Here is a 20,456-nt window from a genome sequence, read left to right on the forward strand (position 1 = left end):
TCATCATTTGTTACCGTGGTTGACAGGCTCAATCCTTCGCACAAGTCGTCATTCCGTTAACAATCTTGTACTCGTTTATCAAAATAGTTTTGTGCGCCTTTGGTCCAATCGTTATATATTTTTAAAACCTTTTAATGATCCTATTAGCCTTAAAATTTAGATCAAAATTTGAAAAAAAAAAATAAAATTTTCGCTGAGAATGACCAAGTTCAACGTACTCGCAACGGTAACAGTAAAGTGACTATAACAGCATATAAGGGCTTACAAAAATACTTACTTGAAAAAGTAAAAAATTGTAACAATGCCTTCAAAATATACAAAAATGTACTGCACAAAATTTCAGAAAGGTAACTGAATAAGAGATGATACCAGTACCTTGAAGAATATATTATCTTTGATTTGTATTTTTAACCTGTAAAGAAGAGCATGACGCAAAACATTATTACAACAATTCCTACAGGGTTCAGAAATTTGGAAGAAATCGACCGAGCTGCTGGGCAAACACAATCGCAGTGATACCCATGTTGGAAGCGTAGAAGAATTTCAAAACCAGGAAGGCTATCGACGAATAACTGGACCACCAAAAAACAGCTATGATTGCTGCTAGTAAGGCAAAGCGGCTACAAAATCGCTATATAATGGAACATTTCATCGATATTGTGCGCATACTTTGCAAAGGTAGCCGACCACTTCGTGAACATTCGGAAGGAGCGGAAAGTGTGCCACCCAGTTGGTGGCTAACTACAATCCTGTGCTGGAAAAACACTTGGTGGAAGGTGCGAAAAATTGCCAGTATACAAGTAACCGTATTCAAAATTACATGATTATGTCGTTGCACAATGTAATGTAAAGAAGATGAACCACCACCGGAGCAAAAAATAAATGAAATTAGCTAAATTGAACAGTAGGGAAAAAGTGGGAGGACGACAGCACCATCTACCACGTACTTTGGAGTACTCCACATCCCCAGATTAAATGCACCATAGAAAAAAATTGCCCCTCCGTAACAAGATTCCTGTGCACGCCAGTGGTTAATTGTTCACAGAGAACAGTGCAATGCAAAACATGTCTGATACCTCTATATATGCATTTAGATTAATATTCGAAGTCCCGATTCGAAGGTACCAGACATGTTTTGTAGTGACGGGTACTCTATTTTGTAATCTGTGAAAGGGAAATCATAAATCGAGTGTCATCAAAATACATGGCATCGCTTCCTACCTGCGGAACAGCGCCATATCTGTGGAAAATGCCCAGACGATATGATTAATTGGCGCCACAGACATAACTTTTCTATAAAACTTTGTCTCAGACTACATTTCGATTAGAAATACCATTTCCATGCTATCAGTTTTTGAAAACTATCAAGGATGCTATTTTGAAAATTTTTCAAGATGTATAATGGCAGAATTTTAGCAACACTGGAGACGGGAAATCTTGGACTGTGATTACATTAGATTATTCGAGAGCATGGTTTAAAGCCTTGGGCTTAAGTCGAGACTTCATTCGCGTGATGAGTAGACTTATGTCCTGTCACTACTCGCTAGCAACAGCAACATCTGCCGGTGTGGAAACGGTTCCGATGACATCGATCACGCAGTTTGGTTGGTTGTACAAATAATGACACCGCCAGAGAGTGACTTTTGGAAGACAACCCTGTGTTCCTAAAATCAGAGACGTGTTATGAACTCGCGATATCTGCTATATGCCTTCAATTTATGTGTTTCTGCAAATGCCTAGTATAATAATTTAATTCCTTTGTCTTTTGCCTCTCTTTATTAGTTTTTGTTGGACACCTCTTCTTGATGAGTCTCATCGTCACTGGCAGTGTTCGGAAAAACTTATAAACTCAAATCTCATGCATGAGTTTATGCGCCTAGTTTTGCCTTGCAAAATTAAGTGTGTTAGTAAATTAAGTCGCTTTAAAATAATGTTTTTTTGTCTGGAACGGTTCGATAGATGATTTTCAATTATGAACAGAGAAATTTCACACAAGATAAATGGATCGTTTTTGCTTACTTTGCATTCATGGGTAGATAGGTCATGGGTATTATAATATTCTTCTTCATATAAACATATACATTCATTGAGTAGGGATGGGCCTGATTGAAGTGATTTGGATGGGGAGAGTGGAATTGCCAACTCCCTGTTGTTAACATTTCGTGAATTGAAGGTGGGCTCTTCTCCCCACTCATTGGGATATCCCCTCGTCTGCTGGCTTGTTCTATATCTGGTTGGAACATTTTTATCATTGCAATGAGATTCTTCTTGCTCCCGTGGATCACGCGTAAGTGTTTTTGCTTACGGGTCCACCCTCCAAGTTCGTGGCCATTCATACAATGGTAAATTGAATGCAAGCAGGTATCGTACTTGATCAAGCCATACCTGAAAACACCGATAACATAGTGGTGGGTGGTGTAGTGGTGAGCGTGATTGCTTCTCACCTCAAAAGGCCTGGGGTCAATCCCAGTCAGTCCCGCCGGGAGTTTCTGAGGGATAAAATCTCTGATCACGCCTTCCTTCGCAAGGGAAGTAAAGCCGTTGGTCTCCGGTCCATGAGTTGATGGTTCGATATGTAGAGTCTGATAATTATTTGTTGAGTAGTTATCAGTTATGCCAAGATTTGTGAATATTTTAGATTTGATCATATTCATACATTATTTAGATCTCATTTAAGCTCTGATTGACGTTAACTCGACCACAGAATTATCATGAACAATCATATCAGAAAATCATATATGTTTTCACTTTTTTTTCATTCTCTGCTCGGGTGTGCTCAAATATATGGGAAAATCAGGTTTTCATTTTCATGTTCGACCTATTTTCCACTTAACTCTTCTTTCTGGCTCTAACACACTTACACGAGCTTATGCATGCTATCAATTTACTGGTTTTGAAGCACTTCCAAAGTTACTAATTGAGAACTTTCCATGCTAACCAAATGCTTGAATTTACATCCAGCTTGGTTATACCGTGCCTTTACAGGCTAGGCTACTAATAGTGCGAAAGCTACAAAATTTCTCGACGTCCTTGGGCATAGAGTATGATAGTACTTGCCACACAATTATACTAATGCTAAAATGGTACGGGCATCGAAAGCTCTCAATTAATAACAGTGGAAGTGCATCTAGAACACAAAGTTGAGGTCACGCAATAAGCTAATATGCGATAAGCAATAAGCTTGAAATGCGGGAAAGAAGAAGAAACCGGCAACCCTGTCTTATCGGCTACGCACTCGTTCCACCACTAAACTACCCAGTTCAACTATGTACTTAATTCTTAGGGCCCATGCATTAATTATGTCACACTAAAGCGAGCAAAAAATTACCCCCTCCCCCCCCTATCGTGACGTTTTTCCTATACCTAATGCATTGCTTGTCGCAAAATCTTAGACCCCCCCTCCCCCCTTAGAGGGTGACATAATATATGCATCAACCCTTACCTATTGTCTGCCCTCGGGCGATCACCGCTCGATCAGCTGCTCAACTGGAGTCAGGCACATGCTGCTCGGCTTCGGCTACAAACAACATACAGCTCATTGTTCTCCCGGCACTTGTTCGCTTTCCCTCTCCACCCATGCTACGAACTCCCACTAACCGAGTGCACTACTCTAGGTCGGCGTGGAAACCGCTCAACCTGTTGTTAAACCATTAATTTTTATTGATATGCATATCAAGCTGCCACGCTGCTCGGTCCAACTGTAAACGGGTGCAGGTTCCAGTTATGCACGATCGTTATCAATTTGTCCCTTCCTCCCCTCACATGTTTTGAATGAGTACCGACGGACAGTGTACCTATTCCAACATAACAATACACTTTCATACTTCCATACAATCCATACTAAATACAATGTGGAATCTATTGACATTCTTTCGAAAAGTGTGATAGCTCACGTTTTACGATTTTGATAATTCTCAAGTGGTTCTCTCGTCGGTTCGCGCTCTGTTATCTATCAATCTCAGCGCCGCTCAGCTGGAACTCATCTAACTAATACACCAATTTCTGCTTGCACTCTCTCCACTGATCTCCTACCCGGGGAAGGCTAGGAGCTTGGAGGAGTGCTGGTGCTGTTTTAGTACACTACACAGTTTGTCAGTGTCAGACAATTCGCATTCACAGTTTTGTTCAGTATTTAAGCAGCCGTGTTCCAGAGCGAAGGTCAGTAGTAGTTCGCAAACGCCCTCAAAGGTGCTAAAGGATTCTGCCTGGCGCTTCGGGATCGACATTCGGGCATCGGAAATGGATCAGTGACGACGGGCTGCCAGTGATTAGCCAGAAATATCGTCCGGGGAAGAAGTGTGAAGTTGAAGTTAGATCAAATCAATTTGCTCTTTTTTTTTCCTCTATACAAAGGTTGCCAAAAAATATGCGACCTTCACTAGCGAAGAATAGCGCCCGATTAGTGCTAAGTGGGCTTTTGTGCGTTTTAATCTGTGATATCGGTGGAGTGATCGGGGCCGTATTCAGATCGCCCAACAGTGATGGTGAGTGGCATTTATTCCCATGTTGGACTGGTGATGGATTCTGTGTTTCCCTCGCATCATGTTTGATCGGTTGATTGATTTGTTTGCGATTCAGCGCTAATAAGAGTGTTTTGTTTTCGCAAGTGGGATTTCCCGAGATTTTCAGCTCGTGCATTTTTAAATAAACGGAATTCGTTTCACCCCAGAACTGGAAAGGTAGCGAGCGCGCGTGTTCGGTGGGAGGCAAACAATGCTAATATTCGGGACCGAATATGTGCATCTCATTACACTTAAATGGGCTTAGTTCAATTGAAGAGGAACGGTTTGCGCTCCGTAATCATTTCGACGCAGTAATGATAATGATGTAACAGTCTGTGTTCGAATAACGTTTTTTTGAGTAGTTGGAAAACAATGGAAAATTTTGTGTTTTGCTTGGTAGACACATTACCAAAAAGTCATGTAGATGACCGTGCCCTGGGTGCCCTGTGGCCGACACATGCAAGCCGTCCAAATGACATAATAATCAGTTGAAAGAAACGAGAAAATCAATTCAATCAAGCGTACTTTCGCACTTTGCAGTCTCGGAGCACTTAATTTTACATGAAATGTTTGTTTACGTCTCATCTTTTATGGATTCCGTCACGTGTAAGATTAGGTATTTCTAAGTGTGTATGAATTTTTTTAAGTTAGTTTCATTTGAGTTCTTTCTTAGACATTCCAGATGATTACAAAAATAATAGTGTGTTTGTCATTCACCCACTGTTCTCAGCGTTGGCCGAACCGATTTGAGTGCTACAAGTTCTGGTTTCGGAGATATGACCAGAAAACATATTTTTTGCTGTAAAAGAACTTGATTAAGCGCCTTTCTCGTTAAATATAACATAGTTTTATATTATATTCTAGTCACTATACCCTTACAAAAAAAAAAAATGTAATTTTAGATGCTTTGAGACTGACATATACGATCGTCAATTTTGACATAAAATTGAGTCATAACAGACGTGAAATTCAACACATTAAAACATATTTTTCGTCGACTAACGAACTTTTCAACCTCGGAGCATGACATATTTGTTAACGGCTGGGAGTTTTGAATAGTTTCGTGTCAGCGAGTGTTGCGAATTAATCTCCACGACTATCGAAGTCCCCAAAGAGCATCAGTGTTTTTATCACACATGGCTGGAGTAAATTGGATCATTCCGATGAGACGGTTCCTTTTTGTTTGTTTAATTTTATTTTAAACAAGATTGGAATTTAAATTTAGGAGCTCGGCTACCTTGGCGGCTGCCGCTTTTGCTTACTGAGCAGAAGATCGTGGGTTTACTCCCAAGCTCCTCTAGAACAAAACAATTACTATGATCGCATCGCCTGCTTAAGCGAATCCTGACCCATCTCCTACCAAACTATCCAACTTTCGGTGAGTCGCTGGCCTCCCGTTAAGTAGATGCTACATCAACAATATCCTTCCTTTCCCCGTAACGGAGAAGATGGGCGTGGCTGGCAATGGTAATTGTCATGCTTTTCCTATTCTGAACTTTGATTGGAGAACTATTCGCTCCCAAATAGTTTTCCTAAAGCTTATTTGCTAGCGCTAGGGCACTCGTCAACTAGCACGAATTTCAGTTGCTGCTGAAATGTCATGCTGGTAGACGCTGATGCCCTGTTTTCATTATGCTATGTCTAGTTACATTCAAAGTGTTTTTATGTTACTTCATACGCGAAGTTTGCTATTTTTAGAGTTGGTTGGACGAGAGGAGCAATACAATATTTGGGTAAAGAAGAATTATTGCATTATAACACACCACCGACTGGAAATGCTCACGCAACGTGGGGCTTTAAGTAGTGATGAAACGTCGCTAGAACTATACCACAGCCGCAGACAGTAATGAGCAAAGGCGGGCGCACACTTTTTGCCTGTAGATTTGAATACATACTTCAAATCTGCGTACATCGTACGGGTTAGGCAAAAGGTGTGCGTTGGACTTTGTACTATCGCATTAATGGCCCTTCACTCATTTTCTACTTCTATTCAATTTTCATACTGCCGTACTCTAACGGAGCTATCCCCCTAAGAGGGGATAGATCATTTTCTACCTAATCAATTATCACACTAAAGCTTCATATTAGATAGCATGTCAAACCAACTCTACGTCTAGTTTTTTTAGCTCAAAATTATCTTTTCATACTCAGCGAAAAATGTAAATTGATCAATGTAATTTATTCTGATGATATTGCTAAAAAACAAACACAATGCTGCGTCCATGGATGTAAATTTGTAAGCAAATTATGAGTACATTGTACTACGTAACATTACTCAGCCGATGGTATGCATCTGTCGATGTTATATTCATCTTTTTTTTTTGTCGTTCGCTCAACCATCTACCCGAGTGAATGAAACTCAGTATTATTTGTATCCATGCAGGGTTTCACTTATTTTCGTAGACATGAAGTTCTAAAATATCTCGCGTCATTTTTCAAATTGATCAATCTAAATTGATAATTTTTTTCGGCTCCGAAACATGTTCAGCTGTTTTATCGTCCAATACGCTTATAATACTTTCTTTTAACAGACTATGTAGAAAAATCTGCCCGAAATATGAATGCAGCCAAGTTATTAACGAAAGAAAGATTCGATGAAGAGAATCGATCAATGTAGATTTGATCTATAAGTATTCCAGTAGCTCCAATCGGTATTATCCTCGGATTAAATCCCGATCAAGAATGTCCGGCTGCTTTGATGTCGACATCAGAGTTATTCAACACGATGCTATGCAAACACTTCGCAGATCATCCAAACAGGGACGGTATTAAAAGTTAATCCGAGTTGGAGCTTACCGCCATTAATGTTTACCCGTTTGTTCGTTTTCTATTAATCGTACGTCGTACTACTGAATTTTCAGAGCATGCTGTCAGTTTGTATGCTATCTTAGACATCCACCTTTTGTAGACGCCACCTAGTTTTTGTCACGGCAGTTAAGATACAATTTTTAAAATTTAAAACCGTTGCGTCGTAGAGAATTCAATAGATTTTGGCTATTATGCTTAACACCTTGTACGACTTCGTTTATTCTCTCGAATCTGCAAATAGGAAGAAATTACGCAGTAGTTGTTAGGCACAACCCAAGCTGCTCCGCGTCTATCGAATCATTTGAGTGGAGTGCTTTGAAGTTATCAGAAGTTATTAAATGCGGATTTAAGTTGAAGACAATATATTGAAATTTACTGCGCAACATCTAAACCCGAATTTTTTTAATTTGCCGAGTACAGGATCATATTTTGATCAAAATAGAATATTGAATATATATTGTGAAATATGTGAAATTAGAAATTCAGGCCCTCCTTGCCCAGTCAACGCGGGCGGCTTGTATCGGCTTGTATTGGCTAGTGCTAGAATCGGCAAATATCGTCGAAACTGGAGCGGACTGTTTCAAGCAGCTAGGACTAGGATCTTCCGTCTTATGCTGGCTGTTGGTCAGACGGCAATTACGCCCACCCGTTACTGCTACTGCGCACTTTCTCGTAGCACAACCGTTCGGTTACGACGCATTACCACTGCTATTGTGCAATTGGTAGCCTTTGTTGGAACGACTCGTGTCGCCAAGTCGTGAGGCGTGAACTGCGTACCGCTACTACAGCTCATCACTCCACTACGCTTGGGAACGCCTATACCCCTTACTTGCCCACGCGCGAGTCATCTTGGCGCGTAAGCTTTCGGTGACCAACTGATGCTGTTTTAGTTCGCGTACTAGAACGTCGCGGGACATCCGACGAGGGACCGGATACGCTGAAGGAACCAGGTCAGATCAGTCCGAAAACTGCTCACATTAGTTTGATTTGATATTGAATGGCTATGCTAACACACATGAACTAGAAACGTGACGTCAGAATTTATTATTATTAATAAATCGCTAGCTCGATAAATTTATGTTTAGTAAATTCTGGATTCGTCCAATTGAATAGAATAAAATAAAAATTACTTCTAGTTAAGATTAGTTACTCCTCATATATTTTGCGTCACGTTATTTGTATATGTTTATATTTGTTAGATTGGTTTGGCTTAAAATAATTATTGCATATTTCCCCTTAGTTGATTTTAAAGAATGATATCATTTTCGCAGTTGAAATTGGTGTTTTTAAATTTAAGTATCCTTATCTGATTGGTTGCCTTTAGACGTTTGGGTCAAAATAAGTTAGTTCGTTTGTGTCAATATCTGAGTGACCTGCCCTGAGAAGGGAAGTTTCTTGCCGGGTAATTAAGAACGAGTTGACGTTCCTTCTTTGCAAGGTGGCGCTTAAGCCGTCAGCTTAGCATAACACGGAGAACGTTACACATTTGAAAAGTGACGCGAGATATGAGAAATAGTTCTAATAAATTTTTATGACAAAATTGAGCTACATCGAAAATGAGTGAAATTCTACTCTCCATTTTCAAACTATTCTAAAATGAGTATGGGTGTTTTTACAAAAGAGAGTTCCGTATGAGACCGGTCTGACATATGGTCTACGTCGACCAAAATTCAATCGAACAATGTGAAGCCGGTCATTTTGGTGTGTTATTTACTTTATTTGTACAGGCTCAATCGGATATACTTTACAGAGCCAAGTTATCGTTTACGTTATACGTTGTGAATGTCTTATATCTAAAATTAATGGATTTGAACCGATTACTCACAGCGGCGCCGGTGGGAAGTAAAGCCGTTGGTCCCCGGTTCATGAGTTGCAATAAAGCACTTTGAAGCTCTCGTATTTCATGAGAAAATACGAGGAGTACTTTACCGGCCTCATGGAGCGAATAGCCTCGACATAACTGAGACTATCGGTAAACATAAAATAGTGATCTTGTGGAAGTGAGGCAATTGTTTGTAGCGTATAAAAACTGTACTCGAAAAAAAAAGCAACTGACAAAAATGATCACCAAAAATTCCAAATAAATAAACACATATGAGCTATCATTTTGTAAAATTAGTTTATTCAACCTCCTCTCCTAGGCTAAATGCCCGCACCTTGGACTTAGCGCTACCCATCAAATCCTGTGCAACGCTTGCGCCATCTTTCTTACACACTTTCATCCACTCTTTCTTCAAATCCTTGTCGCTTTTGAAGACCTTCCCTGTTTTCCGGAGCTTACCCTTCATAATCGCCTAGAATTTTTCTATTGGGCGAAGTTCTGGCGAGTTAAGCGGATTTGCCTCCTTCGGCACAAAATCAACATCGTTGGTTTCGTATCACTCCATCACCGGTTTCACGTAATGGCACGATGCCAGATCCGGTCAAAACAGAGTGTCACCTTCGTGGACAGCAGGTGCTTCTGGAGGCATTCTTCTTTATATATTTGGCCGTTGATGATGCCGATCGCTATTAACGGCTTGCTGAATTTGCCGCATCCACAGATCGCCTGCCACACTAAGTACTTCTTGGCAAATTTGTCAACCTTCTTCTTCCGGGGGGAGAGGTAGCTCATCGATTCTTCCGGTTCGCCTCCTAGCATCGTGCTATAAGGTACCAGGCGATAACCAGGGTAGTTGATCGATAGCTCGATGACGTCATTTCGTTGGCGTCTGCAATGGGAAATTCTCATAGCAGGCGTTGACGATGGGACGTTGTCGAGCTGTTGAATAGCAACTATCGTGGTAACTCACCGATTACCTGTCGATCTGCCAAATTTGGAAAGACGTCTGCATTGAATTGTCTCATATAATAATATTCCGCCCACTATATCACAAGAAATTGCGAGTAGCTGAGTGGAATGGAGATAAGTTAAGCATTGGGTACAGGACCATGTCTCCCCTGGGTGGTGCCAAAAGATGAGCGCAATAGAATCATCAAGTTGCCATAAGGCACGGAATGAGACTATTGCATGGCTGGGTAGTCAAAGTCTTCCATTCGTTAGTCATTTCAGGTTGATTAGACCAGGTTTAAGTTTAGGGTGGGCGTTGGCCAGATTTGGATTTTTCAGATATAATCCTGGATAGGACCCTGTCATTGAACGTCGCGTGAAAGTGGAACTTAATTAGTTTTCGGATTTGAAAGATCGTCGGTTACAGTGGCCTGCTAACTGAGCAGAAAAACGCGGTCCCAGGTCCTTACATATCAAAGAGATTTATGGTAAAATCGCTTGTGTATCGTGTATTTTGCGAAACTCGTTGTTGTCGTTGGTTCCGGGTTTGAATGGATACACAAATTTGAGCAACGGTATTATGTGATATGAGGGGCTCGGTGGCCTTAGAGCAACCGTTTTTGCTTACTGAGCAGAACATCATGAGTCTAATCTCAGGCCCATCCACATTCAAGATTCGTCAATCGTTTTATTGGTTAATATGACTACATGGTAATAACAGCAACTCGGTGATGATGATGATGATGATGATGGTCCCACCTCTTACCCCTACAAAGGTTTGAGCTGGACGAGTTATCTTTAAGATAATTAAATATAAACATTTTAACCAGGTTTGCAAACAAAATCGAGCTGGTTACAATTACAGATATAAATGTCCTGTTAAATATGCTATAGGCATCAACCAAAAACATTCAAAGGTGTAACTAGTTATCAAAAGTCCAAGTATAGTCCTCGACAATACTTCCATTTACACGTGACCTGGGATTTACACGTTTAAGCTTCCGCAGTGCCAGGACTATATCCAAGGAAACGACTTCCAGCCAACCCTTTACTAATTCAAGGCTTTTGCCACAATTTCCACGTATTAGTCATTTATACCTGTATTCCGCGCGCGAGGCTCAAACCATCGTAGACTACTCAAAGCTATTTTTACTATTACTACTACAAAATCAAAAAACTAAAAATCCATCATCACCATCGAGGCAAACAATGTAGTTTTTTGTATATGCTACACCAATTACTAAAATGTCTATATGACAGTCTCCATACAAAATAATCCGTTAGAGATAACTTTGTCAAGATACATGATTTATCCATTCATAAAAATTTAACTGCTCAATAAACAGCTTTTACATGTGAAATGCAGCGTCTCTTGAATTCTGTAAGTGTAGTTGCACGCTTGATGTGTCTAGGCATCGAATTGAAAACATTTATACCTTTGAAAAATAATGAATTTTGTGAAGCATTTTTCAAAAGATGTGGTGTTCTTACTTCATCCGCGTTTCTAGTGTTATATCTATGAAAATCACTTCCTCTTTCAATCCGATCACACAAATATCGAGGCAGCAAACCGTTAACTACTTTAAAAATGAACACCATAGTCAAAAACACAATTCTTTGCTTCACTGACAGCCATTGCAAAGCGTCCAGCATAAAAGTTGAGGAAGTGAATCTATTACATCTTAAAATCAAACGCATTACTTTATTCTGCAAACGCTGTAATCTCGATATTTGTGTTTCATTGGCCAAAAATAAAATGGAAGGGCAAAAGTCTAGATGAGGGGAGATGATTGATTTGTATAACTGTATTTTACTACCAATAGTTAAATCGTTTTTCAAGCGACATAGGATTCCATACTTCTTGATTCTTCTCCATATTTCTTTGATTAAAAAGGTGCTCGTCTGCCTAGTGGCAAACGTTTTTGCTTACTGAGCAAAAGACCGTGGGCTTAGCCCCAAGCTCCTTCGCGTTATATGATCGTTAGGACATCAATTCAGCTTATCGTTTACCAAAACGAACCCTGCTGCAAACCCAACCCTCTTATCCAACATCCCAGTGATTCCTCGTGGAAGTGCAGAGGTGTTCACGGCTTCCATCAAAGCGAGTGTCATGTCAACACAATCCTTCCCATTCCTTTCTTGACCTGTGTTCGGGCGCGGCCGGCGCTGGTATTGCCTAATTTAAGATCACCAGTTTTTACACATTGAGGATGATTGCTAGTCCCAAGCATCGTCTATTGGTTCTCTGTGTAATTACAGCTGATCTGGCAGTAACAGAGTAGCAACCGTGGGCGGTCAATCAAGCTAAAGCAAGCTCAAGCTAAATTTGTCAACCTTCTTCTTCCGGAACTTCTCCGAAACATCCAAGCGAGGCTTGCCGAGGCCAGGTCGGGGATCTGCTTGGCGTCCGCTTTGATGTACGTCTAGTCGTCCATTACGATGTATTTCAACTGCACCAACCACTCGCGGTACACCTTCCTGGCGTAGAATTTGGCCACCATATTCTGTTTATCGGTTCGGTAAGGCGCCTTCCTTACCTTGAAGACATGAAGTCCGGTGGACGAACCAGACGGAAGAATTGACCTTCTTGGCCACGTCCCGAATTGAAACGTTCGGATTGCGCTTGAAGTAATCCCTCGCCTTCCTTGCGTTCACGGGTCGGTCGTCTTCGCTTTTCTTCCGCTGCCAGCTCGCCGCTGGGTCGTCTGGGTCTCTTTGAATGATTTTACCACACGGAACACGGTCGAATTGTCGATTTCAAACTGTTTCACGATCCACCTGTGGGACTGGTCTGGATTTTCCACGACCGCACACATAATTTTTTGTCGAAGCACTTCTTGCTTGGAAGCCATCTCGATCTGGGACGGGACTTAACAATCGGGTAGCGGGTTGCTGTCAAATCCGAGCCAGTTGCTGATTGGTCGATTTGACAGTAGCAATAAAAAGGACAGAGGGATCACATCAATCTGACTGGCAGTGATGCCGGAATCAATGTTGACGTCAATGGCGATGTTAATTGTTCATATTTGCGAAAGTAAAGTTGGAAAATAGGGTCCACGGCGTGCTTTAAGCGATGGATATTCTTGTTTGTATATTGTGTTAAGCAAAAATGACAAGGTGCTAAACTGCCGTAGAAACTCCGAATCAAATTAAAATTAAAATAGAAAAATCATTCTGTAATTCTGGTATCATTGGTCAACTCCGTCAAACACCATGCACTAATTTTCGACGGGCATTCAACAAAAACATTAAGAAGAGTGAGAAGCTGAATTGTCAAGTCCCGTCCCGTCCCGGATCTCGATAACACCTTGACAGATTGTGACGAGATTTTCATTCTAAACTACTTTGACTATATGTTTATAGTATTACTTCTACGTGAAGTCAACGATTTACATAGTTGAAGATGCTATTTTCAAATAACAAACTGTAGTGGTAATTTTTATACGATAGATGGAGTAGATAAAAGCATAGAGTTGATAGTTCCGTTAGAGTACGGCAGTGTGAAGATTGTATATAGATATTAGAATAGCGCACTAGGACAACTTTTAAGGAAGGTACAAATCGGTTTTTTCATCTCTCTTTACCAAACTCCCCCTTTGGAGAGGGATGGTGAGGGGTGTCCCCCCCGCCACCACTGGCAAAAAGAGATGAAAGGGGGGGACACCCCTCACCATCCCTCTCCAAAGGGGGAGTTTGGTAAAGAGAGATGAAAAAACCGATTTGTACCTTCCTTAAAAGTTGTCCTAGTTCGCTATTCTAATATCTATATACAATCTTCACACTGCCGTACTCTAACGGAACTATCAACTCTATGCTTTCATCTACTCCATCTATCGTATAAAAATTACCACTACAGTCTGTTATTTGAAATTAGCATCTTCAACTACTCTAAGCTAGTTTTACTCAAAATTTCATCAATTTTTACCTATGCAATAAAAAGTTATACACAAAATAAACCGTTGCATTTTTTTCGAGTACAACCTTTAATCTATTGCCGCCAGCTCAGAAACATATCACCACCATGAGTTCGTTACTGTCAATCTGAACTCGGGGTGGGAGGCTAACATTGTCTTTCCTAGAACCTCTTCCTCTCATGTATTTTATCTTCGATGCGTTGATGGCAAGTCCAATCCGCCTAGCTTCAGCTTTCAGTCTGATGTACGTTTCCGCCATCATCTCAAAGTTCCGTGCCATGATGTTGATGTCATCGGCGAACTGGACTGGGTGGACTTCCTGAAAATCGTGCCAGTCACGTCTATCCCTGCTCTTCTGATCACACCTTCTAACGCGATGTTGCATAGCAGACACGAAAATCCATTACCTTGCCGTAAACGAGGGGGGCGACTCTATCTACGATGCAAAAAAGATTGTGTTTTGATGTGGCTAGCGTGCACGGTGAGTAAATAGAAGACAGATTTATGTCGATTTTGAAGATTTCCTGCAAAAAGATGAAACACGATGCAAGTAGATGCGAGAAATGAAAGATGATTTTTCGAAGGTTGATTCGCTAGTGTGAGATTTTTTGAGCATCTAGAATTGAGATTTAGATGTGTCGCCCCCTCGGCCGTAACCCCCTTCGAGATTCAAAAGAACGCGAGAGTGTCCCCGATACTCAAACAACACTTATCACTCGATCCATCGTCACCTTGACCAATCGCGTTTATCCGGAAATCCGTACTCGTGCATAATCTGCCATAGCTGATCTCGATCGATTTTGTCGATGCCATTGGAAATCGATGAACAAATGATCTGTGGGCACCTTGTATTCGCGGTATTTCAGCTGAACCTGCCGAATTGTGAAAATTTGGCCCGTGGTAGCGCGGGCACCCATGAATCCCGCCTGGTATTGCCCCACGAACTCTCTTGCAAATTGTGACAGGCGGCGGCATAGAATTTGGGAGAGTACCTTGTAGGCGACGCTCAGCAGTGTGATCGCGCGGTAGACCGACACTTTCCATCCACTCCTCCGGTAATATCTCCTCCTCCCAAATCTTGGCAATTACCCAATGCAGCGCTCTAGCCAGTACTTAACCACCGTATTTTAATAGCTCACTTTGTAGTTGATTTACACCAGTTGCTTTGTTGTTCTTCAGCCGACCGATCTCCTCCTCAACTTCTTGAAGATCTGGGGCCGGTAGCCTGTCGTCTTCTGCGTGTGCTCCAAGGTATGTTGCCGTGCCACCTTCGTTTTCTGCTGCATCACCGTTCAGGTTATCGTCATAGTACTGGTTGCACCTATCAATCACCTCACACTCGTTCGTAAGAAGGTTACCGTCCAAGTCCTTGCACATATCGGCTTACGGAACGTAGCCTTTGCGCGAACTATTTAGCTTCTCGTAGAACTTCCGTGTGTCATTTGCGCGGTACAGATTTCCCATCGCCACGTGATCTCGGTCTTCTCGCGCTTGTATGTATCGCTCCACATTCTATCTCGTGCGTTGTTGCAGCATTCTCACGCTTGCTGTATTCTTCTCCTCTACTAACAGTTTGCATTCGCCGTCAAACCTAGTGCCGCTGCAGCAATACCATAGAGGTAACTCTAAGACTAGAAGGTCCTGAAGAAACGATCTCAACTTTTTGGCTCAGCTCTGGTACTATCTTCGGTCCCAAGCTAATCGATGCATTTTATCTGTCAACCTTCCATAGCGAATCAAAACAAACATAGTGTAGTACTGGAATTTCGACTAGAATGGGGTACGTTAATCGATTTGCTTGGGACCAATAGGCTAGTCAAGTAGTGAGCCAATTTAAAATCGTTAGTTTCGTATTGATTTTTGGCAATACTACCCGGAACGGATGTCCCTCCAGCCATCTTCAAGAATAGCTGCATTATGATTTGGTTATTCCTTTCAAGTCGGGTTGCCACCTGTAGGTGGATCAATATGGGTTTTATTTTTAACTGACCATCCTCATGATTCGTGGAATATGTTGCGATGTACTTTATTATAAATTTGTACTCACATAGAATTGGAACGGAAAGCCCACGCACAATTGATCCGGTTTGGATCCGACCCGGCAAATTTGACAGATAACCCAGAACACTCAGATCTGCCAGATCGGATCCTAAACGAATTAATTGTGCGAGGCCTTTACCATGCACAATCTTTTGACTCAGCAAGTACCAAGCCTTCGGTCCCAAGCTAATTGAAGCACCCCTCGAAGCGTAGGAAAAACCATGAACCCCTCATTAAAGTCTGTCAAATGGTGAATCAAAACAAACACACACTTTAACAGATTCTAATACGAGAATGGAGTATGCTTATAGATGTACTTGGGACCAATGGGCTAGTCAAGTAATGAGCCAATTTAAAATCGTTAGTTTCGTATTGATTGTTGCCTTTACGTTGTGATTATACAAATTGATCATAACAGGATGTAAGATGCCATCTTGATGCCACAGAGCATACATATAAGATTGTCAAAATGATACAAGTACAAGTTCAATAATGTCGCATAACCGTAATTCCAATTTTTCTCATTCCTCTTCAAGATTGATGTTTACGGTATACTTTGATGTAATAAGACCACTGAAAAAAAAAACGCATAGGCTTCTTACAACATTATAGATGATTTTCATAAAGGAGGTTGACAAGATCGGGTCATAACTGTAGTACCATCTATTCACATATCATAACAACTCCGGGGTCTGCTCGCATTAGTAAGTGAAGTTAGTCGGACCCAGTAAAAAACTAACCGTGGAATGTAAAACTTTGATCGATCATTTTTCTCGAATGATACAAAAATTATACCAAAATGCTTTAAACAATCATCCTAACTTTACAGCAAAGTTTCGGTACTGAACACATGGGTTCATAAACTACGTTGATCGACCTTTAGAGGTTTTAGACCTTCACTCCGCATAGATAATCGTCCATACACATGTTTAGAAATTTGTATGAACCGTAGACACTGGCCAGACCCCCCCCCCTAAAGTACGTAGTTTATGAACAGCGCCATGGTCGAACTTTGATTATTTTCAAGGCTTTATCAATTTTCAAGTCCAACACCTTTGATCCCTTTCTGATTTGAGGCAGCATCTAACGCGTTTAGTACATCATTTAAAACGAATGCTCTCTGTGACAACAAACGATAAGCCAAATGACGTCTCACCCAATAATGATCGTTCGCGTCATCCCATGACGAAAAACCTATCGTGTGTTGATCGACACGTGAATCCTCCAGCAGCGCGCTGCTCAATTTATAAGCAAATATTGTTGACTCTCATTCTCGCAGTCGGGCAAATTACTATCATTCAAATTCAAAAGCGTAGTGTTCCCCAGTACAAAGAATGGGGATTCCAAGCGATAGCAATAAAAAATGAAAATTTCCCCGCTGGGGATTTTACTGCGATGATAGTGCAATTTCAATAATCAATTAGCAGTTAACAGCCTATCATTCTCCCTTCCCTTGCAGATGCCATCTTCTGGCGGCAGCAGGCCGAATCCTATCTGAAGCGGATTCTCCAGTACAAATCGAATTCGAAGGGTGGTGCAGGCGTTGCGCGGAACGTGATCATCTTCGTCGGCGATGGAATGGGAATTGCTTCGCTCAGCACCGGGCGGATCTTCAAGGGACAGCTGGCGGGGCGATCCGGGGAGGAAGAGGTGCTGAGCTTCGATCACTTCGAGAATACGGGCTTCTCGAAGACGTACAATACGGACCGGCAGGTACCGGATTCGGCCGGTACGGCAACGGCGATGTTTACCGGGGTGAAAACGAAGTACGGGTTCATAGGGGTAGATTACTCGGCAACGGAGACGAATGAGGTTGCGGCGAGTGTGTCGAATATTATGGAATGGGCGCAGGCGGTTGGAAAGCGGACTGGAATCGTAACTACGACGAGGGTTACGCACGCAACGCCTGCGGCAACGTTTGCACATTCGTTCAACAGGGATTGGGAATGTGAATCGAAGATTCCGGCGCATTTGAGGAGTAAAACGAAGGATATAGCGAGGCAGTTAGTGGAGGATGCTCCGGGAAGTAAGCTGAATGTGATCATGGGAGGAGGTAGGACAGCGTTCGGGGCGGCTATTCCTGATCATCTGAAGAGTTCGTTCAGGTTCAACGGATCTATGGAGAAGACTTGCGTGAGGCAAGATGGTCGCAATCTGGTAAAGGAATGGTTGGATAGTAAAAATGGGACGGCGGCGACCTATGCGTGGAACACTGCGCAGTTGATGAATGCCGAGGTAGATGATCTTGACTACTTAATGGGATTGTTTGCAGATACGCACATGTCGTACGAGCAGGTACGGGATACGAGTGAAGGAGGGGAGCCTTCGCTTGCGGATATGACCGAGAAGGCAATCAGGGTGTTGAAGCGGAAACACTCGAATGGATTTGTGCTGATGGTCGAGGGAGGAAGGATCGATCATGGGCATCATCAGAACCATGCTCATTTGGCGTTGAGGGAGGTGGTTGAACTTGATAGGGCGGTGGAGAGAACGCTGGGAATGGTTGATTTGGACGATACGCTAATCATGGTCACGGCTGATCATTCACATTCGATGACCTTCAATGGCTATCCGAACAGGGGAAACGACATCCTAGGTAAGGCCCGTTTGATAAATCTGAATTAATCGATGTTCTAATGAAATTTCCTCCATGCAGGATTTGCGAATCGTCCGGATAAATTACCCTACGAGACCATCACCTACGCGAATGGGCCTGGCTTCCAAACGCATCGTATCAACGATAGTTCCAATGAGCCGTCCCATCTGGGTACGTGGATCCCGGTGGAGACCATGAACCGGTCTGCCATCGACTATCGTCACCTGTCTGCGTTCTACCTGGGTGATGAGACCCATGGTGGAGAAGATGTGGCTGTGTTTGCCACGGGTCCTGGCTCTAATCTAGTGCGGGGAACCTTCGAGCAGAATTACATTGCCTATGTAATGAGCTATGCCGGATGCATGGGGCCGGCCAAGCGGATGAACGAAGGATGCGCATACAAACAGTGGGTTTCGTCCGGGGCCGAAACTGCCAAGCGTGCAACTTCCCCACTGTTGATCAGTATTGTATTTTTAGTGGTAGCCAAACTGTGCTACCTTTTCTAATCAAAAGTTAGCCAATTAACTAGTTGTAAGTTAATTCGTAATCTCTAAAGTACATATATACAGCGAGAATATTGTTAAACCTATTCGAGCGTTGAAGTTGTTCAGAGAAAGCCCGCACAAGTACCCGCCATAATATCGCTTCTAAACTTGCACCCAACATCGCATGACAGTTTAATCGACGTAAGTTTGGCATATTCAAAGAGGCGGCTTATTGAATTGCCCATATAATGGCGAAAAATGCCACAATTATATTCCATTTGAACCTATAAAGGGTGGAACGGTTAAAAATTGGGCAATCACTATTAAGTGCACACCGATTATGTTATTGTATAAATTGTCAAATTTCATTGATTTTCGAAGTTAAATGACTACAAAATGCAGGACAACTATTTGATTAGGCTTCCGATTTTCCAAATGCGAACTGTCGGGCTTTATGTTTCACACCTTCCATCAGATTTTGTACCGTTGTTGTGTCAACTTTATTTGATACTGAACGTCAATTTGCTTTGAACTGTTTCTCATTTTCAACTGTTTTCTGAGTTTTGCGGAGGTTCCACTTAACGATTGCCCAATATTTTACAATTCGGTGCAGTTTGGAGGGTTTTTGTCCTTGGTTACGACTTGCACGTTGTTGGCGGTATTCCGTTCATGAGCCATTTTCTCGTAGTAACAGGAAGCGAGGTCTAGCCAAAACAGCACGGAATAACTGTGTTTCTTAAAAAAAAGCAACAAATCAAGTATTTTTTTGGAAACATTGACAACTTTTTCTGCTTAAACTTATCTTGAACCTTTCTTTTTCCTGTAGCCGTGTAAACTCTAAACCTGGGAGCTGCTTGAAATCCACCTTGATATATATAGTATATTTCATCGTTCATTATAACGCAATAAAATTTCTGACGCAATCAATGTGCGTGGGAATAATTTTGATTTCGCTTTTGTGCGAGCAAAATTTTGATTCGCTGTTCCGCTTGCTTTGACGCCAATTTGACAATTGAATGGAAAATGGCAAAAACTAGATAGAGGCAACATTCCGTACGCAAAGATCGTAAAACAACTATTTTTGGTCAAATTTAGGAATTCTAACTGGTCAACTTTTAAGCTACTTCCTACGTGATATTTGGACCATGTCCAGTTGTTGGCCAATGTTGTCCTGGGTTCTTAATGTGATCAGGATTGAGCATGTATTAGAGTTTTCATAAAATTTTATGTCTCGCATGATGTGTGTTGGCTGTAGTTTAAAACTGGCGTCTCCCTTGGGGGTGGATCCAGATGTGACCAATGAGTTTTGAGACTGTCGATATGTACTATTTCGATCAGGAT

At 41.8% G+C, this 20,456-nt stretch overlaps 1 protein-coding gene across 1 annotated transcript; it reads left to right on the forward strand.

The window, feature by feature from the left end:
- Nucleotides 1–4,136: 4,136 nt before the first annotated feature.
- Nucleotides 4,137–19,987, forward strand: LOC135703158 (alkaline phosphatase 4-like). Its single transcript, XM_065224264.1, has 3 exons — nucleotides 4,137–4,484; nucleotides 17,494–18,630; nucleotides 18,691–19,987. The coding sequence occupies exons 1-3, from the start codon at nucleotides 4,367–4,369 to the stop codon at nucleotides 19,134–19,136; spliced, it is 1,701 nt and encodes a 566-aa protein (XP_065080336.1). The 5' UTR covers nucleotides 4,137–4,366; the 3' UTR covers nucleotides 19,137–19,987.
- Nucleotides 19,988–20,456: the final 469 nt, after the last annotated feature.

This window comes from Ochlerotatus camptorhynchus, unplaced genomic scaffold (genome assembly GCF_037179485.1).
Source record: "Ochlerotatus camptorhynchus isolate MF236.1 unplaced genomic scaffold, CSIRO-AGI_Acam_v1.1 ptg000209l, whole genome shotgun sequence".
Lineage (NCBI taxonomy): Eukaryota > Metazoa > Arthropoda > Insecta > Diptera > Culicidae > Ochlerotatus > Ochlerotatus camptorhynchus.

Excerpts from the sequence above, each read along its gene's own strand:
- LOC135703158 (XM_065224264.1), top strand. The coding sequence starts at position 4,367 with ATGCGACCTTCACTAGCGAAGAATAGCGCCCGATTAGTGCTAAGTGGG. Across the intron at positions 4,485-17,493 it reads CAGATCGCCCAACAGTGATG|ATGCCATCTTCTGGCGGCAG; the intron begins GTGAGTGGCATT and ends CTTCCCTTGCAG. Across the intron at positions 18,631-18,690 it reads CAGGGGAAACGACATCCTAG|GATTTGCGAATCGTCCGGAT; the intron begins GTAAGGCCCGTT and ends TCCTCCATGCAG.